We start from the raw sequence: 12,560 nt of genomic DNA on the forward strand, positions 1-12,560 counted from the left end.
GGCTGCCCTGTAGCTACCTATGGTGTTTGCGGTGAAGACTGAGTTTCAAGTTGCATTTCAAGTAGCATTTAAATTCTCATGCACCTGTGTGTGTGTGTGTGTCCTGTCTTGCCAAGAAAACCATGGCTCAGTTTTTAATTGTCTGCCTTCCCAAAACGCTGTCAGGCTTAGGCATATTATCTTATATATCATCCATGAACAGTTCAAGATTAATTAGTCTTTCACCCATTTTAAAGGCATCATCTATATCCTGAAGGCAGAGTATGGTGTTTGGCAGCCTCTTCAATCACTTCAAATTCTTCTCTGTGTACTGTGTAAATAATCAGTGGAAAAATTACACTGTTCTGTGAATAGCTACAGATACAAATGACATATTCTGTACAATTCCACAGTCTTCAGTCTATACAGATTACCCCATTTGAGCATTATAGGAAGGATAATAAATATTTTTCACATGTTCTATAATCTTACAACAAAACTGACATATTATTTATTAAAATTCCTTCTGCGATTTTCATGCTTCATGCATTTTTTATTTTGCCTAGTTCACAGACTGATAGTTGTTGATATGGGATGTGGAAGGTTTGTTTGCACTGTTGGAAGTAAATGCTATTAAGTGTACTTAGAAAAAATGGGAGAGCAAATTATAAGCGGTTGCAGTGACGCTGTTTGGATGCATTACCTATATGAGGATTATTAGCTACTGTCGTAAGTAGATTTAATAATTTACTTGTTTGCTTCCTTAGGTTCCCCCTAATTAGTTCTATTTCTTATGAATTAAAATATCTGCCCAATATCCGCAAGCATGAAAATACGCTGCCATAATGGTTGTGTGCGCAGTCTGAAAGTACACAGAATACTTTACCTAATGACTTCAGTTTCGTGTATGTTTTGTTCATGATGTTGAGATTTTACCTCCCTGAAGAGCCACTAGTCAACGGGGAGCAGGGGGGCAGACTCTTGGGCAGGCTCTTGTCCTGTGTGATGCGCTGTGAACTGGCATCTTATTATCTCACTGAACACTAGGGTAAGTCCTATTATCTCACTGAACACTAGGGTAAGTCCTATTAGTGGGCTTGGCTTTTTGCGTTAAACGTTAAAGATTGGTAACCAGTGCCTGAGGGTAAAATCCTCAGTAAAAGCCCTAGAGATTAGGAAAAACTAGAGCAAAATGTTATGTGTACTCTGCTCCATCCTTGTAATGCCGAAAGGAAGAAAGGTGTGAGTGTGTACGAATGTGTTTTAAAAAGCAGTGATTCTGGCAGAAGGCTTTAGCAAAAAGGTGCATTTTACAACCTGATCTGACACTGTTAGGGTTGGGTTCAACCTCATTTCTGTCTTGGTCATAGGTTGTGCGGGCAGGATTTCCTGCCAGGACGTGCTCCGGCCCCAGTGTCTGCGAGTCAGCTGGTTGTCTCTGCCTGACAGTACTGCAGCCTGATAGAATCTAAGCTGTCACCTATAAATAAGTAAACAGGCTTCCTGCATTGCAAAAACAGTATTCGTAATGTAAGCCGTTGTACTGCTTTCTTGATAAACTGCCTCTGCAGAAAATCTTCGTCAGCTGAACAATACAATAATGAAGGTATGAGCTTTATTACCTTATGCTTCAATACTGCTTTTACTTCAAAGCTATTTAAAAAAGTTATAGTATTAACCATGAAAAATATGATTTTTTCCAAGTGACTTGCAGGTAAGTCAAAATATCTTGGCCTGGTAAGGAGATGGAACACATGACCTGGTGTGTATTTTCTATTTTTAGTGTCTGTGAACTACTTTTGTTGAAATCACTACCAAGAACAGAGATTACTGCTTTGTTATTCTTGTTCTATTTTTCTGTATAAAGCATACCTAGCTTCTTCTCTAAGGTCATCATAACAGCCAAGCTCTGATAGACTTCTGTCATTCTCTTAGAGAACTTGTTTTACTTAATTTCTACTGTATTTGGACACTTATTCTCTTGTGCCATGATTCAATTAATATTGTTTTTGCTAAAGTGAGATTGGAAGGCAGTATCTGAATATTTTTTTACATGTAAATGAGTTTTGAACGCCCCACCCCCCTTGCCTTTTTTTAATATCCATTTTAAAGATGTGATTGTGCAATATCCTGGAGATTTATATACTGACTTTGATATATTCAAAGCAGTACTTTTCTTTGCATTGATGGAAGTGTTCTAAAGCTGGTTTTAAGTTATGGATGAGAGAAATGGTTGAGGCCTTTTGAGAATGTACCAAGACACAAAGGAGATATTTATATTAATAAGTCCCAGACATACAAGCATATATAACTTTCATCTTGGATTGTATCATCTCATGGTGAGGGGAAAATTCATGAAATTTACGTACATCCACTTTGGAAAGTGTAGCTTATGACCTGGTGGGTCCATGCATTTCAGCTGTGCTTCTTATGCTACCAAGAAGCTGAGATAACAGATCCCCCTGGTAGAATTACTCAACCTAAAGTCTGTAGGTCTCAGATCGTAGGTCGTGGAATCTATGGTACAAACAAAACCCCTGTTTACATGGCTCCCATGCAGCCAAGAGGTATGTGGAAGTCTATAGGCACAGCCTCTGGCTATTGCATAAGCCATGGGCAGGGTATATAGGAACTCCATATAGGAGTCTATTAGGAGCTCCAATAGGAACTGCAGCATGTGGCAGAAGACGTAATCACTATGTCGACCTTCTTTCCCCTCCGCCCCCAGTTGCAGACAATGGTGAGTTAGGAAACAGGCTGGGGAGTTTTCTGAAGAGTTACATTTTGTTTCTTTCTTTCTTTGATTATGTTTTGTTTTGGTTTTTGTTTGTTTGTTTGTTTGTTTGTTTTTAAGGATTGCTCAGTCCTTTTAATAAAAAGTTGGAAGCAAAGCTGTTTTATGGGCTTTGGCTGGCCTCCTAGCCGTGCCAAAGAACTGCAGCAACAGGCAGCTTCCCTGCTTTCATCTGGGCACAAAACATTTGCTCCAGCATAGGTATAGCATTTGGGAGTTCCTAAATAGGACCTGTGTAACAGCTGGCGCTTTTTTTATTATTTAATGGATTCAGTAAGTTATAATTTTTTAAAGATAATTCTGATATTCTCAGATCTCTATATCATTTCATTATTTGAAGCATGGCAAGCTAGGGAACTGGTCCATACCTACTCTATATGAACATCCAGTGTTTGCTATAACCTTTGCTGTTACATTTGTTATGCTGGTCATATTTTCCTGGTTATTTCTGCTGTATGTATGAGAATGTCAAAATGTAAGTGTATTGGGGGGAGAGCTACAGAAGAAGGTAATCTCACCACACTGTGCGCACCTCTGATTTCAGGGGAATATGAAATTTAGACACTGTGTGGGTTTTGGACATTTTCCACAAAACTGTCAGAAGAAAGCCGTGGCCTTTAATGATCACCAGCATCCATGTTCAATTGAGTGTGACTAGATGAAGCAAAAATTCAAACTGAGTCTCCTCAGTGAATTGTCTTCTGATTGAGATGTAGCTCAGTGCGAGCAAAATGGTCCCATGAGAATGAATTTCTATTGAAAAAGCAAGTGGGAAAACCTGATTTGAGGCTAGGAAGTGTTTTCTGGACAGGTTGCGATGCAGAATTTTTATAAAAAGGGAAGGGATAGTGATAACAAAGTGCTTGGGTATTTTTTTCTTCAGAAATAAAAATGCACATCACTCATTTATACAAAAAAAGATAATCTTCATTTCTTGCCCTTTCTGTGGAAATACATTCTGTTCGATCTGCACACAGAACTCATGAAAATTCTCATGAATCAGATGTTGCGTAGAGTTTTGGTATTTCCTTCTGTGAGATATTTCAGATTAACACCTTGTGTTGAATTAAAGAGCAGTTTACAAGTCTCATGCTTAGCTGTGCTCAATTTTCTCAGCACCTTATTAGATTTAGAATTGGCAGGATTTCCCTCCATTTCTGCCTTTCTGCTATTCTTGGATATTATTGGATAGTAAAATACGAGAAAGCATAGGAGAGAATAAAAGAAAAGAGAGAAATACAAGGAGAGTTTATTACATAGCTCAGAAAATTCCCCTAAAATGCAATCTCTTTTGATGTAGAGACAGAATAAAATACTGTCTGCCTAAAACAGCATAATGCATTCAAGGCTTTTCAAACCACTCTACCTCCTCATGGTCTAGGAAAATGCCTTAGAAAAGGGTGACCTTTTGGGGTGAATGACAAACTATTCTGAAGTTCCTTCCACCCAGGGAAAATATATGAGATGTCTCAGGTAATGAATAAAATCCCCTACAAGCCCTACAGCTTAGATCTTGCCTTATTAATCCAGGTTCCTTTTCTCATTTGAGTCATTGTCTGCTGGAGCTGCTGAAACCTCGATGCAGGAGAGCTCGCATCAGCCTTTTGGAAACGCTGCTGGTGAAGCTCCCCGCACCTGATCACCGTCTTGCTTTAGTAGCAGCTTTCCGCATGGATAACTGTCCTTGATCCCGTTTTGAAACTCTGTTTTTCATGTGACATGCCTGCTTGAACTGAGACTCTGTGCCGGTCATGGTCACTGGTAGGTACTGGGCTCCTCCAGACAGTAGGACGAGCAAGTGTCTGCAGTTTCTGACTGCGCTTGGTTACTCCAACCAGGGAAGACCTAGCTGCCAGCAATGAATTCCCTGGCTTTTAAAACATTTGCTTCTATAAATTAATAAAATAACTGGGAATTGTGAGAGCATATAGCAAACTTCCCTGGTTGTGCTAAATTTATATTTATATTTTTTAAATTTATATAAATTTATACATTTTATATGTGAGAAAATTCTTAGACCCGGTCATTTCACTCAGCACCACCCCGAATCAGAGGTGCTTAGGATAGAGCCAGTTTGCCATGAGTGATGTCTGCAGTGATATTCTTCCAACCAAAATATTATCAGCAATTTTGTAAAAGAACTTATGATAATTTTTATAAGAAGTCTGACCCTTCAGACTCTTATTTGAGTATGGATAAATCTGGGTAAATATTTATTGGACTTTTATCTGTCTGTCTTGGTTTGTAATGAGCACATTGTAAGTCTACAACTGTCTGCCCTGAAGTCTGTGATAGATAAAACATAGACAGAGCATAGGTAATGAGAACTCTTTGTCACAGCCTTATAGTCTTCGGGGACGTAATATAAATCAAGGTCTAACTCCTCCCAGAGGTCTAGTAATTTTTAAAGTATAGGTTTATTTTTCATTTGTATTCTGATAACGAGTCATATTTATTATGGTCTTCCTAATGGCAGGTCTTCACATAAGTATTAAAGAAGACATAATTCACAGGTGACTAGAATTGAAAATAAAAAGGCCCTGAAGAATATTATTCCTACATCATTACTCAAGCCATTTTTAATGAAAAAAAAAAAAATGTGCATTTAGATGAGACAATTAAAAAGGATGCAAATTAAGAAAAGGAAATTGAAAATTCACAGTACACAAAGAGTATTTGCATGGGGGTTACTGACTTAAAGGTGATTAAAATGTTTTCACAAATTAAACTATAGCAGGAAAATTGCTCAGTTATTCATATAGTTAATTACCTGGCTATACAGTAAGTGCTTTTCTTATTATATTGTATCATTTAAAGGCTGGCTGCTACAGAGGTGGTGTGTCATAGTTTTGGATTAAATCCAGTTTTAAATCATGGTTATACTGAACAGTGGACTCCAGCTGAAACTGTATCAAGCACTTTAATTTGGGAAGTGTATTTTTGAAAAAGCAAATACCTAAATTGGAAATAGCCAATCAATCGATTGTCCAGGCCACCACCAAGGCTTCAGAGGAAAGCATTAGGTATGCAAAACTAGTTATCCTTCTGTGTTGGGTTTATAACAGTGTAAGCTCTGAAGCATGAGATTCAGTGCTGCTCCACAAAGTTTAGCATTAATTTTGATAATAATGTTCTGTGAAAATTACTGTGAAGCCATTAAGTTACAATACTTGGATGTTGGAAGGCCAGATTTTGCTTCCAGTTGTAATCAGCTCCACTTGCTTATGTACACTCTGGGGTAGGATCAGGTTCAAATCTCAGGTGCAAACCTGCTAATTTAATAAAGTTCATGAATTAAAACTATATTATTTACCATGTTTACAGTTGTCTGCAGGCTGTCACTCTAGCTTCTGAACATGCAGTCTCATTTCTTCAGTTCATAGGGCTGAGATACTGAGATGTTTCACCCTAACATAGCTGACAACTAGTAGGCAACTGTTTTAGTAGACAACTGTGTGAAAGAAAAAAGGACTTTAACGCTTTTACTATTATTTACAAAAATGAAGTGTATTTGTTTACGTAATGTGTTTCAAAGCCTTCCTAGGAATGTCTTAATCTGTAACCTTCTACTTGTATTGTCACTTAATTTTTTTCTAATTGAGTAGGTTATTGCTATGGTATGAAACTTTTTAATGCAAATTCCTGATAAAAATGAAGGTGCAATACTGGACGAGAAGCATTTCTAATGTCTCAGCAAACTCCTATTGACTTTCTACAAGGAGTGATGAGCAAGCTCCTCTTCCTCCATGCCAACAGACTGAAGTGTTCTTCTAAACAAAAATAATTATTTTCAGATTAAAAAAAAATATTTTGCTGGGACTTATGGGTGTTTATATGCATAACAATTTCTCTAATGGGTCGTTATTAATTAAGTTACCGACTTCTTTAATATATGTTTGAAAGATCTCGAATTTCTTCTGGGATGCAAATATTTCTTTTAAACATGCTGAGAGTTTACATAAAAGGACAAAAAATAGTAGTCAGTAAATCTGTTCAGTTCTAAAAATTTAGAGAAGACTTTCTAATTCACAACTGGCAACATAAAGTAGATTACATTGCCACGAATCTTCAGTATGCATAAACAGGATATATTTGGATGCACAATATCTTTATCTTAATTATATTTGGTTAAACAAATAAATTTATGAGATTAAATATGTAAATAGATTCAATAAAATACACTTTTTTATTAGTGCTCATAACTTTTGTGTGTTCTTGGAGGCAGAGTTAAGTTGCCTTTGGTATAGGTACCACAAACACAGAACGTTTGAAATCTGAAATGGACCAAATGCATACGCATAATTCCCAGAAGCATAAAAAGTATTCAGCTGTGACATACAATCCCAGTTAACATCTGCTTTAGGGGATTAGGAAGACCCGATATAATTACACCTTGGAAATATTTGTTTTCATTTCTCAATATATTCTTAACCCCCATGCTCATGCACATTTTTTGCTCACTTTGGCTAAGTATTAGTCCATTTGGATCTCTCAGATTTACAGGACAACACACTCTGTGAATCAAACTTTATCTGGCGCTGCTCCCAGCAAACATCAGGCCTTACTGTGAGCGTTGCGTCAGGCCAAAACCTGAGCAGGGGTTGAGTGAACAGCCACAAGATTCATGTAAATATGTGAATTTACATGAATTTACATTCATCTGTCCTCATTCCTAAAAATCTGTTGTTTATTCCTGCAATTTTCTTTTTCTCTTGCTCATTCAGCCTATTTTTCTCTGAATTTTTTCCCTGAAAACTTCCTTTCCTGTTTAGTTTTAACATTTATAAAACGTTGCTATTTTTTACTAATATTATAGAGAAATTTATGAGTTTGTGCCAAATAGAATGTGACACAAATGAGAAACGGAATCCCAAAAGTGTTTTTTACCTATGTTAAACCAAGAAAAAGTCACCTGCACCAAAAAGAGTGCTTCATTGTCCATGACTTGCCTGAGTTATTTATGATAATTAAGGAGGATTCATGTAGTGATTTTTATGCTAATTAGTTCGTGATTTAATTCTGCTAGAGAAGAGTGTTTCTATCAGGTGACTGTCATGCTCTTAGTGAAGGTACAGTATCTACTGGAAACATTTCACAGGAAGGTCACAGCCGAAGAAATTATAACTAAATTACTGGCGGTAGAGATAAGCTTCTGCTTTTCAGTCTTAGTCTTCTTGCATATCTAAATCACAGTCTCTCCTAATTGAATGTCTCAACCTTGTTAGCCCAAGGTTTACTGTTACTGAGCATGACCTGTTCATGCTTTAAGCCTGTAAATCACTTACGGTGACAGAACAGAGTGCCACCCTCTAGGAGTATTTCAAGTGGAAGATACCAAAATGTCACTACTGAGCATCAGAAGACTGACACGTGACTTCAGTGTCTCTTCAGCTCATTTTTTAATCCTGTCTGCTACATGTTTTATTTAACAGAGGTAGCTCAGGGGAAGTAGTACAGCATGGCCTGCATCTTTTTGGGTAACCTGCCTTTCCTCCACAGCAAGCTGCTTTTGCCTACTCTGCCAGGAGGGAGTTGTTACTATCTTGCCTGAGCATTGCTGGAGAGAGTTTTACACTGAAAAAGACAAATTGTGTGATGACGTATGTTAACAATTAAACAGTATGGACCATTGTATGCCCCAGCACTGTGTAGCTTAGGAGTTATCAATATAGCCATTTTTAAAGCTACACTTTGCTGCTGACTTTGGAGGCAAGTATGTGATGGATCATTACTTACATCAGTGGTAGCAGATCTATACTGCCTGCAGAAATTCAGCAAGAGTTAAGAGCTGTCACAGGGCACCAGGACAAGTGTTCATCCATCCATCCACCCATCCATCCACAGTAGCTTCCCATTGGAATGTGTTTTGCTTGCTTTCCTCCCCTGGCTCCTAGCCCTCAGAAAGTGGTATCTCCTTATGCACACCCCATTGACCTTAGTAAGGGTCAACAAAACTCAGAAAGCAATTTAAATAGAAGGTGAAAGTGAATCCTGTCGTTAATAAAGTATGGTGTTGGAAAAAATCTGACTGTGGATGTTCTTGTACAGAACACAGTGGGCAGAAATGGGAAAAGGTATAGTAGGTCGGGAGGTCTCTGTTCTTCTAGTGCAGGTGTGCTCTCCATAACACAGTTGTTAGAGATCTCTCTTGTTCTGTCTAGTCAGGAGTTTCAAGCGACAGAAAATGAAGGTAGCTTTTGAAAAGCTATTCAACAACCGGATTTTTATAGGTGTCAGGAAGATATTTCTAATATAGTTTCTAAATTTCTCTTGTCTTAATAGCACTTGGTTGCGGTTTCTGCATGACACTAAATTTTTTTTCCCATAGTCTTATCCATGCCCTTGATACACATGCTTTCAGGCCCTTTCCTACTTATCATAAGCTGTTGCCAGAGATGTACAGCCAAGGTTTCTATTTGCCATTGTAGGGACTCTGTCTTCCTTAACCTCATTTGGAAAAGATCATTTTTAAAGGTGAGTGAGCAGGTCAAGTTCCTTTATTCTTCCATTTTTGCTTTCATTACTAAAGGTGAAATTCAGTTGCCCTAAAAATTGGCATCTGGTGACAGTTCAGACATATTAAAGCATCCTGCCTGCCCTCCAGACATCACTGCAGAACAGTGTAGGGCTCCTCTGCCCTATTCACCAACCCCATGTTGGTGATTGTCCCCCAAGGATGTATCGGAGAAGATTGGGCAACTTAATCATAATCAAAATGTCTACACTGGATGTGGACAAGTGAATTTAGACCCTCAAGCAACATGATTAAAAATTGACTCCTGAAGCATTGTTAAAGATAATAATTGAAAAGTATCCATTTAGAGCAATACCTGATAGTAACTAGGAAAGAGTCTATGAGTATGCTAATATAGAGATGTAAAATTCACTAGAGAAAAGGAAAAAGCATTAAAATGTGGGAGTGCAGGCTGAGTAGTGGCTACACTCACACACCTGCACACACATACACACGCACATAAAATCCTAGAGGCTAAATTTGAGTCTCCTTTCAAGACCATAACAGACCTTTTAGAGGTTTTTGTTGTCCATCTGCGGATCAACCCCATTCATAATAACTATTAATAACAATTGTTAGCATTCATTTGGGTAAGTTCAGGTAAAGACAGAGTATTTGGAGATGTATTGTGACTATTGATATTAGTATTGAAAACTAAAGAAAATAAAATACATGTGAAATAATTCTGTAATCTTGTAGGAAATCTTGTAAGACAACTGGGAATGAAGAAAACAATATTCTGTAGCTCAATATTGAATTAAAAGCATGAGTTTTTCAAGTGCAAGTATTCATGCTAAGTTACATTATTGTATCGATTTTACCACCTGCAGTAATTCTTTTGTTGTTCTACATATCATACCAAAAGACTAATTTGATATAAAATAGTGCTGACATGGAAAAAAAATAAGAAAGGAAGACTCTGCACTAGTCAATATGATAGGATCAACTCTTTTTCCATTTTTGTTGTGAATTTGACAGCTGTGTCTTTGTAAAAGCCAAACTAATAAGGTCAAAGGAAAACATGCATAAAAAGAAAACTGCTGGTCTAGCACTGTTTCATGGTGCTGACACAAACTATGAGGTAGGTCTTCAGCTTGCTTAGTGCATATAGCATTTTCTATTGATACTGATATTATTTTGTTACTTTTTATTAGTTATGCTGTTTTCCTCACATTTTAGCTGTGTTTTATTCTGATGGTACCCAACAATTTGCTTTATATATGTAGGGTTTTGATTAAAATTTCCACTGCAGCAGCTACTTCCTACTAGGTGTTTTTTTTCTAAAACAGTTGACATAGTAAGACCTATTTAGCCACTGAGAATCCCCAGCAAAAATCTACCAACAGGGATAAAAAATATTATTTGTTTCAGGAGCTCAGTACCCTCCAAACATGAAAGGTAAGACATTCGCTGTACTGAACGAGCTCACTATAATGGTATTCAATTGATTTCTGGCAATAGCAACTTTACAATAAAATGGAATTGTACCTTAGGAACATGGGAATTAAAATAACCATGGACATAGTCTTGTACAATATTTTTATTGTGAAAAAAAAATAATCATTACATTAAAAAGCATCCTCTGCCTTCCTGAGGAATTGAACTTTGTTCTTTTTCTTTTTCCACAGAACATACAATAAAGCATCCTCTTGAATTTTCTTGATGATATATTGAGAAGCTTATGCAAAGCCTATAAAAAATTTCGTTCATAATGTTGTTGAGTAGCTAAATAGCCTTGATCTTGACATAGGCACACAGATTACAAAACAGAAATAAAGGTTTGCTTCCAGTGTTCTAGTTAGAGGAAATAGGAAATATGTAGCAGAATGTCTATAAAGCACCGCCAAAGATTGTGCAGTAATTCTATACTGTCCCTTGAAAAACAATACCAGTTGAAAAAAATCAGTAGAAATCACTAGTTCCCATTGAAGCTGCTAGTCTCAAGGACATCACTTTTCAGACACTTTTGGACAGCTTCATTAGAAAAGGAACAAGCAGCCGATTACGGTGTCTGGTGTCCAAAGAGCGGTGCCTGTTAATACTGACAGCTTAAATGGATACAGGGGTAATTGCTAACTGTGTTTCTTTTTTCATCAGGGGGTATTCACTGGTAACGCTAGCAGTGCAAAAACAGAGCTGTGGTTAAAGCAAAGCTTCTTAGCATCCAGGTTTTACTTACAGATCACATTCTTCTCACTGGGATGTGTGGGTAGCTTTGAGCAAGGGTTATGGAGCTGTATTCTGAAGGTACATTGAGTTATAGGGCTTTGTAAAGCTTGTCAATCCTCTCTTTCACAGTTATGCAGAAAAGGTTAAGGGGAGTACTGAAACTATTGCGAAAATTGGTTGGTAAAAAAGTTGCATGGGGTTTTTATTTTCTCAGGCCTTTTTTTTTTGTCTGAAAGACAAGATCAATCTATTTTAATGGAATCACTGGGGAATGGTAATAATACAATTCTCTTAAACTACAGGGAAAAGGATCATGAAAATTGGCTTAGCTGCATAGCCAAGGAAGTATTTCAAAAAGTGATCTTTTCTAATTATTCATATATTCTGTTTTTATATTTATTTGAATGGAGGTTTTTTATGAGTCCAGTCTGTAAATCTGCTGAAACTTGAACTCTGCTGGAATAATTTTTAGCCTGAAAAATTTTGGAGAAGTAGTGTACATAGTAAATGCCTGGAAAATCAGATACATAGATGTGTCACTCCACAACACTCCATAGGAACCTGCTTCTGGGTTATTAAAATGTGTGAGTTGCCTACAGGCCATCTAGGTTAATATATGAGATCTTTATTACGCGCACAAGAATTAGAATCCAAAAAGTGAGAACTTTTTAATTAAAATCCTCCGAACAAATACAATATAACTTCCACTCCAAATAATATTTTTTCTTATATTTTAATTAAATAAAACAAAACTCACCTTTTTTCACTTTGCAGTCTGTGCACTTCCCCAGGGAAGCATCATCTTTATAATAACTGAAAACAACAGTTATGCTTAAACACGTCTGTCATTCTACCTCTTAAAGACAAGGCCTTGGATTATTATCTCTGAGCCCATAATAACCTCATATTTTCTGGTTACCATCATGTCTGAGCTCAGTAAAAATCTGGGAGCATGTTACATGAAAGCTTTCTCTTATGACTAGACTATTGCCAGTGCAGGGGAGAAATTCTGCTTGCATTCAAAATGGGCTAGGAACATGCTTAGGGTTTAGTGAAACACTGCCACGATCATTCTGAAAAAAAAAAGGTCAAATTTCCTCCTGA

General features: G+C 37.1%; 1 protein-coding gene across 1 annotated transcript in view; it reads left to right on the forward strand.

Annotated features, from left to right (window-relative positions):
• Positions 1-1,514: 1,514 nt before the first annotated feature.
• SPOCK3 (SPARC (osteonectin), cwcv and kazal like domains proteoglycan 3) overlaps positions 1,515-12,560 on the forward strand; it is a 287,250-nt gene continuing 276,204 nt past the window's right edge. The window contains exon 1 of the mRNA XM_054204103.1: positions 1,515-1,585. Within this exon, the coding sequence (XP_054060078.1) occupies positions 1,580-1,585 (6 nt within the window). The 5' untranslated portion in view covers positions 1,515-1,579. The remainder of the gene's footprint in view (positions 1,586-12,560) is intronic.

Source organism: Rissa tridactyla, chromosome 5 (genome assembly GCF_028500815.1).
Source record: "Rissa tridactyla isolate bRisTri1 chromosome 5, bRisTri1.patW.cur.20221130, whole genome shotgun sequence".
Lineage (NCBI taxonomy): Eukaryota > Metazoa > Chordata > Aves > Charadriiformes > Laridae > Rissa > Rissa tridactyla.